Raw genomic sequence first — 18,028 nt, 5'->3', positions numbered from 1 at the left:
AGAACAAAGTTGGAGGACTGACACTACCTGACTTCAAGACTTACTATAAAGTAGTCAAAACAGTGTGATATTGGTGAAAGAACAGACAAATCAATGAAACAGAATATAGAGCCAAGAAATAGATTCCCATATATACAGTCTGCTCTTCTTTGACAAAGGATGAAAGGCAATACAATGGAACAAAGAAGGTTTTTTAAACAAATGGTGCTGTGATGACTGGACATCCACAGGCCAAAAAAAAAAATCTATTCACATTTCTTCACCCTTAACAGAAATGAACCCAAAATGGATCACAGAGCTAAATGTAAAATGCAAAACTTTAAAACTTCTAGAAGATAACATAGGAGGAAACCTAGATGGCCTTGGATATAGTGATGCCTTTTAGTTACAACACCAAAGGCACAATCCATGAAAGAAATAATTGGTAAGTTGGACTTCACTGAAATTAAAAATGTCTGCTCTTTGAAAGACAATGTCAGGAGAATGAGAAAACAGGCCACAGACTAAGAGAAAATATTTGCAAAAGACATATCTGATAAAGGACTTTGTATATTCAAAATATACAAAGAACTCCTACAGCTCAACAATGAGAAAATAAACAACCGTCTTGAAAACTGGGCCAAAGACTTTAACTGATACCTCACCCGAGGAGCTATACAGATGGCAAATAAGCAGCTGAAATGACACTCCATATCATATTTCATCAGGGAAATGCAAATTAAAACAGCAGTGAAATACCACTACACACCTATTAGGGTATTGAAAACCCTAAAAGCTGGTGGGGATGTGGAGCAATAGGAAGTCTGATTCACTGCTGGTGGGAATGCAGAATGGTACCGCCACTTTGGAAGACAGTTCGGAAGTTTCTTACAAAGCTAAACATGCCCTTACTTTATGATCCAGCAATCATACAGTATATATGCTATATACCTAAAGGAGTTGAAAACATTATGTTAACACAAAAACATGCACGTGGATGTTAGTAACAACTTATTTAATAATTGCCAAAACTTGGAGGCAAACAAGAAGTCCTTTAGTAGATGAATGGGAAAATAAGTTGTGGTATATCCAGACAATGGAATATTATCCAGTGCTGAAAAGCTACCAAGCTGTGAAAAGACAGAACAACCTTAAATACATTTTCCTAAGTGAAAGAAACCAATGTGAAAAGCCTACATACTGTATGATGTGAACATATGGCATTCTGGAAAAGATAAAACTATGAAGACAGTAAAAAGATCAGTGGTTGCCAGTTAAGGGGGACGGAGGAAGGAATAGGCAGAGCACAGAGGATTTTTAGGGCAATAAAAATACTCCATGTGATGCAATGGTGGTGGCTACAGGTCATTATACATTTGTTCAAAGCCGTAGAATGTATACCAAGAGTGAACCCTAATGGACACTGTAAACTTTGGGTGATTATGATGTGTTAATGTAGGTTCATCAGTTGTAACAAATGTACCACTTTGGTGGGGATGTTGATAATGGGAGAGGCTGTGCATTTGTGGGGACAGGGTGTATACAGGAAATCTCTGTACCTTCCCCTCAATTTTGCCATGAGCTTTAAACTGCTCTAAAAACTAAAGTCTCAATTTACAAAAAACAAACATCGATCTATAGTATAATATTATGTATGTCACAAAGTGAAAAATGTCCAAGGAAAAGTTTGTGTCACATAGCAAAAGACGTGTGATAAAAATAGGTATGGAAAACATTGATTTTAACATTACAAGTGATAAAATTCGGTGATATTGTTCCACTGAGCTTTACATCTTGAGAAGAACTCTTTCGGGTCATGTTTCTACATGCCCTCCAAGTCTGGCTTCCCAGCTCTGCATTTACTGCCTATTCTATGCACCACTGGAGTAGCATTTATAAATCGGAGACAGCACTGTGCACTCCCCATTCTATTGTTGCATATCTTGAAATACTGTTATAATTTTATGAATTTATCTTAATTCTAAAGCTTGTTTTGTGTGTGTGTGTGTGTGTGTGTGTGTGTGTGTGGAAGGATGGTAATGTAAAATCTGCTTCTCTACTCACTTTTTAATGAATCCAGTCTATCATATTAGCAGAATACGCCTTTCTACCCTCAAGGTTACTTCATAATTAAATATAATAAAAACAGCAGTTTGGAAATTTGATTCTGTTTGCTGTTGCTTCCTGGCCTAAAATTATACCAACTATGGTTTGAAAATATATGAGAGAATAAAACCACTTCAGTACAAGAGTACCTCAAGTAATGGATATATGTTTTAATGACAGCTTCTTCCAAACAAAGCATTTACTGTGTGACCCTTTACCTCATATCTCTCTTTCATTTAGGAAGCTGTTTTCTGAAAAAGGTGAATATTTGGAATAATATTAATATCACGGGCTAGTAGTTGATAAAAACAATAGCTAAGATTTATCTATTATTAAATATACCTCATGCTTGGAGCTAAGCAATGCACATCCATTACCTGTCTTAGTCTTCGTCAAAATCCTATGATTTAGAGATTCTCTTGCATCTCTATTGCAGAGACACACATATGAGCATTTTCTTTAATGATTTAAAAAAAAAAACAAGAATTGTGTTGCTTGCTGCCAAAATGTTTAAGGAAACAAATCAATTGGAGAATCGAAATATAAATATATACATAGAGAGATGAACAAAGGTGAAATTTTTAATTTTAAGAATTTCAGTTATCTATATACATAGAGAGGTTAACAAAGGTGAAATTTTTAATTTTAAGAATTTCAGGGGCTTCCCTGGTGTGGTGGCACAGTGGTTGAGAATCCACCTGCCGATGCAGGGGACACGGGTTCGTGGCCCGGTCCGGGAAGATCCCACATGCCGCAGAGCGGCTGGGCCCGTGAGCCATGGCCGCTGAGCCTGCGCGTCCGGAGCCTGTGCTCCGAAATGGGAGAGGCCACAACAGTAAGAGGCCCGCGTACCTCAAAAAAAAAAAAAAAAAAGAATTTCAGTTATCTTTTAACTTTGTAACAAAAGATAAAGAAATAAAAAGATTAAATGAAAAGCTTTAAATTTACAAGATAATATATTAAAAGCAAAGTTTGTATAAAACTACCTGGGGCATGGATATGTACCTGAGAATCTCAGGTCACCATCTGGGATTGAAGCTTACAAAGTTCATGAGTTTTTTATTTGTTCCATGTACCAGGCAAAGTTCATGAGAGAATAAAATGGCCCATTCTCCAAAGTATTTGAGTCTTTTGGTGTTTGGTAAGACTTGGGAGGGTGGTATATTTTAAGGCCAGGAATTTCCTCAGATACTGACCTTTGTCTTAATGATTAAGTATTTCTACAAAACCTAAATGAGCTCAAGAATTAACAAATTGCAAGGAGAGTGTCAGGGACACAAAATAAATTAGCAGAATTTGAAAGATAAGATTCTGATTGCCCAGTAACCTGGAAAGCACAGAGTTATTAAAGGCGGTAGGGCAGATTTTCACAGCTTAGTCTGTGCTTCACCTATATCAAATTCATCCTGGACGATCTTTCAGCATGCATTTAGAGAACCGTAGCCTATCCTGACCCCTACCAAAACACCATCTTGGAGTAGTAGAAATGAAACGTGTGAATGAACATTCTTTTTTAAACCCTTTATTGAGGCATAGTTGATCTACAAAAAGCTGTACATATTTAATGTAGACAACTTAATGAGTTTGGAGAAAAGAATATACCCATGAAACTATAATCATAATCAAAGCCATCAACATTTCATCACCTCCAAAAGTATCTCCCTGCCCTCTTTCTGTGTGTGTGTGTGTGTGCGTGTGCACACACGCATGTGCGCACATGTGTGGTAAGAACAGGCAAAAGATCTTCCCTCTCTTCTAAAGCTTCCCAGGTGATTTTTTTTTTTTTTTTGCAATGAAATTCTAGAAACAGTGATGAAGGGAGACATTAAAGGTGTAGACCTCAACACAGATGGTCCTAGTAATCAAAAATTGGACTCATCAAGTCCAAAACAAAAAAAATATCTCCCTGTTCCAGGAAAGTACAAGAAATGTGGGGTTGAGGTACTGTTACCGTTTCATTAAGATAAATACATTATAATTTTTCTTACTGAGGATAGTGAGGAAGAAATGAGACAGATGAAAGGTGACCACAGGTGAAATTTCTCTTCTTTAGTTACCATAAGTTATTTTTAATAAGATAACTTTTGGTAAGAAATTTAATATTCCAGCAATAATTTCTGGCTTTCACAGAATCTCCTGAAAGAGAGAAACATGTAAAATTAAAGTGCTTTTCTGCTGATACTTATAACTAATGCTTGATATCTTTTTTTTTTTTTTTTTTTTTTTGCGGTACACGGGCTTCTCACTGTTGTGGCCTTTCCCGTTGCGGAGCACAGGCTCCAGACGCGCAGGCTCAGCGGCCATGGCTCACAGGCCCAGCCGCTCCATGGCATGTGGGATCTTCCCGGACCTGGGCACGAACCCGTGTCCCCTGCATTGGCAGGCGGACTCTCAACCACTGCACCACCAGGGAAGCCCCAATGTTTGATATCTTGAACCAGCAGTGTTATTGTTACTGTCAACATGTTCAGCAACTGTGTGTGTGCATACATGGTACCAGTTTCAAATATTTCTGTTTTCCAAGTGTGCTTCCATCTTCCTCTCCTTTACCAGTTATCTCCCATTCCACTCTAAAAATAATCTTGCAGTTATCTGCAATCAGCACTGTTGTCACCGTCACTGGACTGCCAGCTAACAGTAAAATCACCTAAAAGGCATGTTCTGGGTCCCTATATCACACTGTGTTTTGTGGGTAATACTTTTCAAATGCATTTCAGAAAACACGGAGCTTAATCACTGGGAAAATATAGAATACCACAGCCTTCTAATCCCATTAAGCCCTTTATATGTACGTTTTAATTTGTAGGTTTGCTGCTATAGTTTTCTGCAAAACATAAATAATTTTATCCTATGAATTATGTATGAATTTGCAGAAACTCTTCTAAAGCAGGTATATTAAAGTCATTTTACACCATACCATTTTAAACAATGAACAAAGCAATGTTTTTATGTTTCATTTAGTAAAATTATGAATAATTTTTATCTGACCTGGGCATAGAATTAGACTCACTATGAAAAAATATTTACAGTTTATCATTAATCATATCTCATCATATTTATTATCCACACTTTTATGGCTCTCCAGAGTTCTTCACATGTTTTAAATATTTCTGTCAAGTGACATGTTAACTGAATCTAAAACACTAAATTCACATATAAAAGTTTGTCTTTAACACTTCTGTGTAATGTGGTGCAGGGTATATTTATAAACTAGGATTAAAATATATTGGAAGAAAAATTTAAACCATATTCTTTTAGGTAAATTTGTCTCTAGAATAAGATCTTCCATTTCAAAACTGAAAAGAGTGGACAATGGCCTCACAACATTGCACTCTGAAAATAGCTCCCATAGTAGTATACGTTAACGACCTCTCTTCAACATGATAAAAATATTCAGGATTTATTGACTAACCAAGGCTGTTAGCTTTTAAGCTTTTATATTCTTTTTCTCTGTAGCTACCTTTTTAAAAATCATAAATCTTCAAAGTGGATGAAAATATTATCTGACACAGTATTATAACTTGTTTATATTTCATAGCCTTCACCTCAGCTTTTATTTCCATGCACTCAACTGGTGTGCTATACAACTCCTGGTCTTCATCAGAGCCAGCACTGGAAATTTCCAGACTAATGAACATAACGTTAAAGCAAACAGAGGAAGGTAGCCTGGGGTCAAGAACTAGTGGAAACAAATTATTAATAAGTAGGTATTTATGTAAGTACACTGTCCTCCTCTCACAGGAACCTCAGTGTTCTCCATTGGTCCTTCTTCTTTGGAATTTCTTAAGAATTTTTTTCACTTTTCACAGAGCTGCTTACTGTTTCCTTAAAACTACACGTGCCAAGACTCTGAAGAGTGAAAACATGAATAATAGTATACACTGATGTTTTTCAGTTGTCACATGTGATTCCCCTAATTCAGTTTAAAAAAAAAAAGCCTATTTGCAACATGCTCTCCTTTTTTGCAGATGAACAAAGGAATATTCCTTCACTAATTCTGAAAGTAACTTGTCACAGTGGGGTTCGAAGGCCTAGTCAAATAATTGTCTTAGTGTACTACCTGCTGTGTTCAATATTGAGTGAAAATGGAAGCCAGGCCTCAACTCCAGCTTATTTCACAATTCTTCTGTTATTTAAATGATTTTAGTCAGTTTAGGGGAAGCCAGACCTTTATAAATTAACAGCAGGGAAATACCAAAGGTGTCAGATTGCATATTTATCGTCTTTTTCGTGTAATACTTAAATATGTATTAAGAAGTGACTGACATAAATTAGGCAGATTTCAGAAGCCACAGGCCGTGGCTTGTAGAGGACCCCCTTCTGCTTGACATTTCATCCTTGTCAAAGATCAAATTATTTTAATTTAGGCTGCAAATTATAAGGAATGAAGACTTCTTTGTGGGAATTCCCTGTGGTAATCTGACTTTTGTTGTTACTGCTGCTTGTCAGTGTGCAAAAGATATAATATGCATGCAAATAAGGTTAAAAAATATGTACTATCTAATTATCCAGCCAGTACATTCCACTTGAAGACAGTAGGAGGCCTGACACACAGTATGTGTTTGATTCATTGAGGCCTGCAGGGTATTTACACAAGATTACTTTTAATTATGAAATTAATATCTGTTTATCTAGAATATATAGCAGTAAGTGAGTATACACATGAGCAGAATTCTTTAGTAAAAAGAAGTCATCTTAATTTAATACATGAAAAGAAGGGGAAAAAAATCAGTTGTTTCTAGGGGGAGAAAAGGCATCATCCAGACCTTGGTTTCACCCTCGTTGAAATAAATTGAATGAAAACTTGGCACCTTCTCTAGAATTTGTTTCTAGCCCTGCCAAGTAGGCTCAAGATGTGTTGCTTTATTTCACAGTTTTTATATTTTAGTGAACAAGATACAGTATTAGATTCAGTATGATGAGGAAAATGTAGAAAAAGAGAGGGTTTTTGTTTGTTTTTTGTTTTTGTAATTTTGGTGAAGGATTATCTCTTCCAGTTTCAAAAATCATGATTATGGTGAGAAAGAGAATGATGAAATTGTATCCACCTTTTTTTTTTTTTACTGTAATAAAACATATAGCAAATAAAACAATCCCGCTGCAGATATACTTTAACTGATGAAATGCATATCCCTAACAAAGTTTGTTTGTAAAGCATAGTGTTACATATTGACATCTCCGCTCATATTGACGTCTAACTGAAAATGGGAGGACAATATCTGGGCTGTATTATAATAAGTACCATTTTAGGAAACTCAAAGTAAATGAATAAATAAATCATAATTACAAAAATACAGTATGGCCTTGTCACTTTCCACACATGCGCATCAGTAGAAATGTATGGAAAATTCAAAAATGTAAAAAGTGATCACTCTGAGTATTGCAAAGCATTGTCTGGTAGAGTGTTCCATATTTTGCATAGTGAAAGGGTGTCTTCTCACCAGGCAAACAAAAAAATCTGGCTGACTGATTTTACTTTTCATTTTTTCGTTAAAGCAGCTATAAAGTAATGATGGGTTGGAGATTCCTTTTTTTTTTTTTTTTTTTGGCGGTACGTGGGCCTCTCACTGTTGTGACCTCTCCCGTTGCGGAGCACAGAATCCGGACGCGCAGGCTTAGCGGCCATGGCTCACAGGCCCAGCCGCTCCGCGGCATGTGGGATCTTCTCAGACCGGGGCACGAACCCGCATCCCCTGCATCGGCAGGCGGACTCTCAACCACTGCGCCACCAGGGAAGCCCCTGGAGATTCCTTTTACTGCTGCTGCTCTTGGCATTTCCTTCACTCAGCCTGCCTGGTTCTCCATGTTCATTTAGATAACCATACCTCTCGTTGCCTTTGACACTGTGCTTGGAACTTAATCTAGTTCAAGAAACCATCCTTGGCCACTTCATTGTAATTCAGATCTCTTTGAATCTCTTTTTTCAAAAGTCTCTTAAGCCATTTCTTTCTCTGCTCCCCAAAAATGAGGCCCTAATTATGAATTCTGTTTCTTTATTTTCCCCCAATAGTACCTTGCAGTGTGTTCTAAATAGGAGCAGTCCTTAAAATTTCTGCCTGAAATTTGACAAAACTTTCCAGAATCAACCTCTTTGTAACACATTGGAAATTTGCAGCTGGTTATATATGCAGGCACTAAACTGGGCCCCTTTCAAAGGTTTTCTGTAAACAGAGATACACTGATGATTTAATTTGATCATTTTTAAAGACTATTTATGATGCCTGGTAAATGTTATTGGTTGCTTTATCTTTTATATTGACCTTTAGGGTAACCATTTAAGTGTTCTTGAAAGGTTTATTTAGAAAGGACAAGATTATAGATTTTAAAATTCTTATTAAAAGATAAGGAAGTACAAAAGATGAAATCAAATTGTTTCTGTTCTTTTCCTTTTTCTAATCAGTGTGATGGAGTACAGATTGATTTAATAAACATCTCTCTGGAAGGAATTGCTATTTTGAATATACCAAGCATGCACGGAGGGTCCAATCTTTGGGGAGAGTCTAAGAAAAGACGAAGCCATCGCCGAACAGAGAAAAAAGGGTCTGACAAAAGGACCACGCTCACAGATGCCAAAGAGTTGAAGTTTGCAAGTCAAGGTAAGTTTTCTAACATTTAATTGTTGCTTCTTAATCGGCTCTTAAAGACTACTTTAAATGTAAGAGTTTTCCATTGCACTATACTCTATATATTTATGCAGTTGTATTTTTTATATCAGATATGCGAGTGTGATTAATATAATAGATTCTAAAATCATGTATAAACTGGCTATATTTTCATGGATTTTTTCCTCCTTTATTCTCTTTTTTGTGGGTATAGCTCTTGACACAGAAAATAAAATATACGTGGGTACTTAGTGGATAATAATATAGGATGTATTGTACATTAAATTCTGGAATGTGATCATCTTGGTCAGATGTTTGAGTTGCTATAACAAGGGCCTAGTTAAGGCTTTTCTGAGGTGTGTTGCAAGTTTTATTTTTGGCTTTCTTCAGTCAGGCTATGATTAGGAAGCTATCTTACATGAAACTGTTGTCCTAAATATTATATATGATGGCATTTTAAAATATCCCACGATCAGTTTTGGTTATCTGCTTCTATTTTTCCAGAAGTTTAGTAAAAAGTAGAATACCTGGGAAACAAAGGGCAGAGGACTAACAAAATAGGGTAGAATAACTGTGGATCAGTTTTCAACTCCATTGAATTATACTTCACATTGGGACATGACAACTAATTCTTGTTGATAGACTGTACAAACAAAGACACCAAATTGTTATTATAATCTTTTGGTATTATAATAATTGATCATGCCCCAATTTATGTATAGTATCTATACTATTTTTTTTTAACCTTCCAGAATCTATCTAATACCTTTGATGGCATTCAGATGGCCAAGAAAACGTATTGGCTCAGCTCAGTGTAGCAAAGGCAAAATATGAAGAGATCACAGCCTTATGGGCTCAATAAAAATAAATATTTTTTTAAATAAAGAAAATAAAATGTGAGGATGGTTGATAGGCTTGGTGGTGGTAGGAAATAGCTTTAAGATGCTTTCTATTCAGAACGAATATAACTGTATGAAAACATGGAGGAAAATGGTTTTTTGAAGAAGTACGTAGAAAAGATGAGTAGGCTTGTGCTATATGAATTTTAAAATGAGAGAAATTAGGTATAATTACTAATTTCTAGGATTTATTGACATTAATAATGCATTTATATTTAAATGTAAATGCAGATTTCTAAAAAGATTCCTGAAAATTTTCTAAGTTTAAAAATTAGTTCAAGGACCATACTAAGACCAAACCTAAAAAATCTCTGCTTCTATCCCTAAGGAAGCAATAAGTACATATAGTAATATAGTCCATGTAGTTAAAAAATAGTTTTACATATATTATATATATAAAATGATAATTTCTAGGTTTATTTTTCTGTTTGGTCACTGCCTATTAATACTTGGTATGTCCTTTGCATGTAGACGTTGCAGATATGTATCTGAATTGATTCTCAGTGCTCAGCGGCCAACTATGTTAGCCCAAGGAGATGTTAAAGTTTGTAAAACTCATGGCTGTGCTCCACCGGGACAAGTGTCTGTATACTGTGGAGCTACTGCAGACATGCTGTCTGTTGGTCTCACTCATCCCCCTTTGTATGCTAAGGAATACACGTTTGGAATGAAGCACACACAAATCAGCCAGAAGTATTGTACAGACTGTCAGTGCCCATAAATAACCCTAGGAAAAGGTCTCTCTTCCCATTCTGTCTTCTTGCTTTGTACTATGAAACTATTGGGACCAAGTTTCCATAAACTTGGGAAAGAAGGAGGAATGAAGTGAGAACCTACAGGGTTTGTGACTTAGGGATAGATTTTTCTCAGTACAGAGATTGGGAAAAGCATTAGAAATCAGAGTTTTTGAAGGTCATTGTATGAGTAATAACAAAAGCATGCTTTATAATTGATTTGGCTCAACTTTTATTTCCCTCTCTAAACCAGCTATGCTTGTAAGTTTGGGTTTAGTTTTATTTCAAGATCAGTGTAATCGAACGCTTAAAATGACTTTATCAGCTGAATATTTTAAAAAGACTTCTGTGTTAATCAGTCTTTTATTAATTTTATCAAGATTTTTTCATTTTGATATATTTTACAACAAAATAGCTAAAAGTATCTCAAAATGCTTCAAAGTTTTGATTTCACATTTATTCTGTTAATTCTTAAATGTTACACTTAATAATCGGAAATGAAAGAAATTTGCTACTTAAAATATCTGCATGTATCCCTTCCCGAAATGGGTAAATGTTTCTATCATTTGATCTTGTTTTCAATTTCTTGACACAAAGACAATAGTATTAAATGTAAGGGTCAATCAGTATTTTAAATCTAAATATATTTTCAGATTTACACAGAATGGTTACAGGTATGGCCTTTAGAATGAAATAACAGGAACTGTAATTCTAGTCCAACAACTTTTCTTAACCCAGATTTAAATTAGTAACTTCACTCTTGGAAAAATATAAGTAAATAAATGAACAAATTAATAATGTAAATTTCTTCTTTTTAAGTTGTGCTTTCTTGAAATATTAACTAGCAACTTTTCTGATATAGCTCTGTAAAAAATTTGAAGTTTAAACTGAATGTTTACTATATTAGAATGGATGCTTGTTTCCATAAACTTTAGAAAGCTTTTGGTGGTGGGGAGAATGGGGGAAGCATACCTAACTATAGATTCTTGAAGTAAAGATATTTTTTTTAATTTAGTAGAAGGATTTAAATTAAGAAAAAAGTTTACAAGTTTGTTTTAATTTAAAAAATGTCATAGATCAAAGGTACAAGATCAGGTTTGGAGCATTACATACTCATTTATACTTCACCCTACATAAACTGGAACTCCTGCACAATTTTTTTGCTTGCAATCTTTGAGTACATTCACAGCATAAGATCAGAGTATCTTCAATTAATAAATTCACTGGTTGGAAATTTTACAGTTGATTTAATTCGAGTTGATCAAAATTATAAGTAATTAATTTAATTACATTATTGTTTTAGCAAAATACTCTAAAACAGATGCAGTTCTGAAACATACACATACTCACATTCATCTAATTCAGACACTTTCTTTGTGGGTTTGTCATTTTCTTTTGTTTTTGTTGTTGCCTGTTTTGTTTTACTTCTTCTGGAAATAAAAATGGGTGTATCATATGTAGATGTCATGGTCTTTAAGCAAAATTGTAAAGTAGGCAAATTAGATCTTCAGTGCTCTTAGCCTTAATATTCAGTCTTTCCCATTTCTTTCAGTTGCTGAGTTAATCTTTGCCTCCTCTTCTTCTGCATTAAATCCAAGTCTCAGAAAGATATCTAATAAATTTGTTCACATTAATATATAAATGACTGATTGCAGGTGAAAGTAGAGGTATTTGCATTTTAAAAGAAATAAAAGCCTTCAGATAAACCATTATTTTTCAAACTGTGTTCCATTGAGCTATAACTGCAGTTCTTCAGAGGTTCTGTAAAAACTTGGTTTAAATTCATTTCTGTCATATTTTGGAACAATAACATAAAAACCTATAATAAAAACACTGTAAAGTGTGTTCTATAAAAACATTTTGTCATACTGACAATTCCCAAATCATCAAATTGTGTTACCAGACAAAAATAACTTCCTGGGCTTCCCTGGTGGCGCAGTGGTTGAGAGTCCGCCTGCCGATGCAGGGGACACGGGTTCGTGCCCCGGTCAGGGAGGATCCCACATGCCGCGGAGCGGCTGGGCCCATGAGCCATGGCCGCTGAGCCTGTGCGTCCGGAGCCTGTGCTCCGCAATGGGAGCGGCCACATCAGTGAGAGGCTCGTGTACCACAAAAAAAAAAGAAAAAGAAAGAAAAATAACTTCCTTTCCTCCTCCGGTTCCACCTCCTCTTCTTCTTCCTGATGGGTGTATTGATCCATAGATAGATGGATAAAATGATATGTTTGGATAAAATGGATAAAATGGATAAAATGATATGTTTACAAACACATATGTTTGTAAACATATACACATCTAAATAAAAAACAACTCAATAACTATGACCTTAATTGCAAAGTCTGTAGCTCTGCAATGGTCATTTTAAAATACATCTTTGTATATTCCATGATGTACCAAGGGGAACGTTACCACCACAGTGTATGTGAATCACGAGGAATTAAAAGGCCTGCAAGCTCAGGTACTTTTGTTTGACACAAGCAATAAAGAGTGCATAACAATCAATGGAAGTGAAAACAAGGTGACAATACTAATGTTTTTTATGAAAATGGAAATCACTCCTTAGAAAAGTTTTTGCTCATAAAAAATTGCATTAGTTAACTAGCTGCCCAAAATAACAGACTTGTACTAGTTTGTATATCAAATGCACTTTTAACAGAGATGTAGGATATAAACATGCTCACAACTCCTGGTAAAGAACCAGTGATAAAATTGAAGCAAAGTTGCAGCTAAATATGCAGAATAAGGTAAATTTGACTCATTGAAACTTCTAGTTAACATCTGAGGCAAACAGCAAGTAAATTTCTATTAACTAAGTTGAAAAACTATATTAAAAGTACACCTGTGAACGTGCTTTTTGACAGCGAGGACCTCTCAAGTAATACGAGCAGTTTTTAGGCATTCTAATGGTTTTAAGCTTTGATGATACAAGTCCAACTATACCATTTTCCAGTAATGAATGCAGAATGGTGCAGGACTGCCAAGTGAGATGTAAAAAGTTCGTATCATTTATGATTACATATCTGTCTGGATCAGGATATTCCCAGTATCATACAATAAAAACAAACTGCAGAGATCATTGAAAAATATATAACACTATAACACTGCAACTATCCTTATCAAAATAACTGTTATTCTCATAGATTGACTATATCACAAGTGTTAGCAATTTAAACGTGTAAAATATATTTGCACAAATAAAATTCTAATTTTCTCTTTAATTTACTGGTCTTAAAAATATTGCTTCATTTGAAAAACAGAAAAGGTTGACTGCTTTAAAAAGTTTGAAAACCACTGAGCAAAAGTAATTACATTCAAGCCGTAGAATTTCAAACATTTGCCAGAAGCTAAGGGCGGTACTGTAGGGAGCAGCTGGACTTCCTGCTTGAAACCTCATTAACTAGGTGCATGTCTACTCCACATAAGGATACAGATAGAAAAGTTTATTTTAAAAACTAATTAACATGATATTGTCCATGCAATTTTCAGTGATTTAATTCCCATTTACCAATGAAAATTCTTTTCTTTGGGCAGAATTTCTCAAAGTGTAGTATACACTACACTGATGGAAAATTGAGCTACTTTAAGCAGTACCCAGATGAATATTTTAAAGTATGACAGTTTTTATATGTACTATTGCAGTTGTTTTCTCTTTATGGTAAGGAATGCTTTTTTCTTAGTTTGTAATTTTAAATAATTTTATTTTTGAAATAAATTTATTTAAGTAAAAATGGAGTAAAAGGCAAAACTAAAAAATAATAGAGGAGTGCATGGATATGGAAAAAATTGTGACGGTGGAACTAGAAAGGCTAAAGTATAGAACACTCCACTAGGCTAATAGTACAGATTCCACCACTTTGTATAATTTGCATAGCCGCAATTTTGAATACTTAGTGAACACATTATTTTTATTCTTCATTATCTTGCATAAAATGTACTATGTATAAGCTCCCCCCAAAGAAACTTACACTGCACATACCCCTACCCCACTTTGATGTCTGTGCTCTGTACTGGGGAAGATTAAAATCCTGATTCTTTTTAGGAGCTAGAGGGGAGACACTATAGATCTGATTGACTGTCAAGGACTCTGTCTATATCAAATGACTTTATTGTTTTGAAAACTCTGAAGAAGTAGGAAGAAAAAAAGGTCAATCCAAGCCAAACTGATCAAAGAGAACAAATGAGTTGATGTCTATGAAAGGTTGGCCAAAGATGAATGTCTTTTGCTGCTGAAGAAAAATCAGGTTATTGGCTTCAAGGTCTTCATCTTTAAAATGGAGATTGTGAGTTCTGGAAGAGCTGAGATTAACTTATGTGTGCTGTCCATTCTATTGCCTGGAAAATTGCACAAAGAGCATTTAAATAGTAAGTCTGACACTTTTTACTCCTTGTAAAAGTTATACTTACCTGTAAGTTGGTGGTAATGGATATTTGTCATGCACTACTATCAATTTTTCTAGACATTTCTCTGGGTTATTTAGGGTAATTTAGAAGGCAGTGTTTTAAGTTGTCTAAATATAACTGCAACATTCATCTTAGAACTGTAGATAATGTATTTGGCATTCAGACACCAGCAAGCAGAACAATTTCCAAGCATTTAAATTCAGTGATTAAATCAATTAAATTTAGAAGCAAGAAAAGGATTTCATGTTACATTATTATACCTGGAAGTTAAAATTGTTGAGAAAAGATCATGGCATTTGAGATGTTGCATTTTACAGAAATATATGCATATACTAATACCATGATAATTGCATTAGTTGAAAATACATAGATCCAAACATTTGTTATCTAGTAACCTTTAAGGAGATGTCTCAAAATGAATTTCTAATTGTATGTTTTTAAACTACCTTCCTTGAAATTTTCCAGGACTGGATAATGCAAATAATAGCAAGTACTTTTTAAAGCTATCTAAATATCAAAATTTCTGTTTGCATTTGAAGATTGCATCATAACCTGGATATCTTAATGTGATAGCTCTCTCTCTCTCTTTTTTTTTTTTTTACAAAAGGCATGCCTTTAAAGTTTATAAAACAGAAGTAAAAAGAAATTAGAAAATACAAGAAATATTTCTTGTACCTAAAAATAAAAATACATTTTCAAAATATAAGATCATGTACTCTTATATTTGGCCTAGTTGTCCTATAAAACCATATATATTTTGATGAAGCATTTATGAAATTTCTATTTGTCATGACACTATAAAGACTTCACATTACTGCTAGCCTCCTAGAAATTTGAAAACAGAAACCATAAATATGAATAAATTAATATTTTAGTAACAAAACAGATGACAGTCTTCAGAATATTCTTATATTCCTTCTGGAGCTATATAGAATACCATTCTGTGGCTGGGATTATTGACAAATACCCCGTGTTCAACAGTCAAATTTTCAAAATCTGACATACAGTATAATTCTAGAAACAAAATCTGACGTGCAGTACAATTCTCAACTTCTTATAGTGAAATTGGTAAGGCCACGAGATCATTTTGGATATAATATAGTAAGTAATCATTTAAACAGGAAAGTGGTGTTTTCTAATATGTGAATGAGATCATTGAAATCAAAGGTTTATTCTTGAAAGCAAATTGAAGTTAGGGAAATGGAGAAAATTCAAAGAACAGGTAGGTAGGAATGACAGAACAAGGAGCCGCTTGCTTTCGCCTAATGAATCTGGGAAAACTTGAAAAAAAAATGAGTTTTTAGTAGCAGTTGCATTTTGAAAAATATATGCTTTGGCAATCGATTTAATAGATGCAAGGGAAGAAGGAAAGGAATTTGTTTACTTGAGGTTTTAAATTAAGGCTCATCTGTTAACCTTCTCTGACTTCTGAGGCAGAATACCTTCTTTATTTTCAAAATGCTAATACTATTCTGAGACTCTTCTGCATTTGTAACTATTGATTTTAATTGTAACTTCAGAGAAAGATGTAAAATAGAAATGCTTTAATGGGTTATTTTCTCTATGATGCTGATGTCTAATATCAGTGATAAAACAACCATCTTACTTGTTTCTGTAATATCCAATCCAACATAATATCCAATTCTGAGTCTTTTGAAGATAATGGCAGGTCATTTACACAGGCTAAAACTGCATTATAATTTTTAGTAAATTTAACCTATGCATGGTAGAAATATAAAACATATTTCCAAGTTAAATAAATATTGGCTGATTATATAGGCCTCAACTAATTAACACTTGTAGAGCATCTTTCAAATAGTGCTCACATGAAGTTTCCAAATATGAGGGCTGTCACAGAAGTGTCCTAAATATAAAACCCTGTAGTAACTTTGTCAATTGAGGGTGATGGTTTGGAGCTCAGGTAATAGGTGTGTCCCAGGGAAGTTAAAATAATTTTCCTGTAATCAGGACATATGAAAATAATTTAGGGAGGATTTTTTTTAAAGAGTAAACATGAAAGAACTATCAAAAAACATGCAATCAGCTACATAAATTGTTAAATATAAGTCATGATTCTATTTTTTTCTATTTGTATTAAAAACCGTATTTTCTTTTCCATCAAGATAGAAAATAGCCAAGAAAAACTATAATCTTATTGAGAATGAAACTTTAATTGCACCAACTTTTGGAGTGATTTCTTATTTAGAGATTTCATGTCATGCCAGGAGAGATATTGAACTTTTATTTTACCCCTCTTTATTTATGTCTTTTTTTTTTTCGGGTTACCTTAATGGATATAATGAAAACACCACAGTCTAGCACCTGGTACTCCTTGCACTCATTTGTCTTACTACCGAAGGCTTCCAGGTGCGTCCAGCAGAGAGCAAAGAGACTTTTTCTTGAAAAAAATCAAATCCCACCATCTACTTAATTATCTTTGAGCTGTATGTGCCTTTGAGTTAACCAAAACAACTAACCACTAGAGTTCCATTGCCATGAATTTAGTATTTACACATACAGTCTTTTATTGTATAGAGCTAGTTAACAAAGAAATGATAGCTTCTTGGACAGTATCCAGCCAACTCTGTTCTTGTGGAAATTGATAGAGATTCATATAGACCACCATTCCCTCCAAACTGAATAATTATTCCCCTGCTTTAATAAAAATAGTTATATTGGTCTTCCTTGGATAAATTGTAGATTTATAAACTGGGGGGGGGGGGGGTTAGTGTCTGTTTTAGGCAGTATCTAAAACAGTGTCTATTGGCTACTGTACAGTACAGCTATTAGTTAGAGTAAGCTAAAGATTGAGGCTTGAGTGTTGTAAGGTGACAGTAATTTGAAATAAGACTAAAAATCTCTATAGATAAACATAACTAATTTAAATGAGCCCCCAGGGAGCTTTTTTGAGAAAATTCAAATGCCTGATGAATGCTGCACTGTTATTCTAATCATCCCGTAATATGGTATAAAATAACAACCTCATTTTATCCTTTTATTTATAAAGCTGCTCCCATTATCATTATATTTTACCTGTTCAAGTTCTGAACGAGTGCTACTCATTGAGAGATTCATTAAGAGAATAATTATATTTCACAGATTGGCAGAAAGAAAATGTATCTTTGAACAATTCCATTTCCCTGAACAGTTGTTCATTTCAAGGTCGAAGACAAGTCTATTAAGTATCTTCTACCCTTTTTAAACATGTCAAAGCTAACCATTAATAATGAAATCAGCAGTTTGGTTCTGATTAAATGAAAGAATTAGCTGCTATTTGTAGAACTCAATTTCTGTGAATGAAACAAACA

The 18,028-nt window shown here is 34.4% G+C and overlaps 1 protein-coding gene across 6 annotated transcripts in view; it reads left to right on the top strand.

Annotated features, from left to right (window-relative positions):
• DGKB (diacylglycerol kinase beta) overlaps nt 1-18,028 on the top strand; it is a 704,177-nt gene that overhangs the window by 507,171 nt on the left and 178,978 nt on the right. For all 6 annotated transcript variants that reach the window (XM_027102569.1, XM_027102571.1, XM_027102570.1 and 3 more), the window contains one exon: nt 8,486-8,681. In XM_027102569.1, the coding sequence (XP_026958370.1) occupies nt 8,486-8,681 (196 nt within the window). The remainder of the gene's footprint in view (nt 1-8,485; nt 8,682-18,028) is intronic.

The sequence above is a fragment of the Aethalodelphis obliquidens genome, unplaced genomic scaffold, assembly GCF_003676395.1.
Source record: "Aethalodelphis obliquidens isolate GAN/ISIS:26980383/991018 unplaced genomic scaffold, ASM367639v1 scaffold5, whole genome shotgun sequence".
Classification (NCBI taxonomy): domain Eukaryota; kingdom Metazoa; phylum Chordata; class Mammalia; order Artiodactyla; family Delphinidae; genus Aethalodelphis; species Aethalodelphis obliquidens.
Note: the sequence above shows the minus strand (reverse complement) of the source record. Positions and strands in the feature narration are given on the sequence as shown.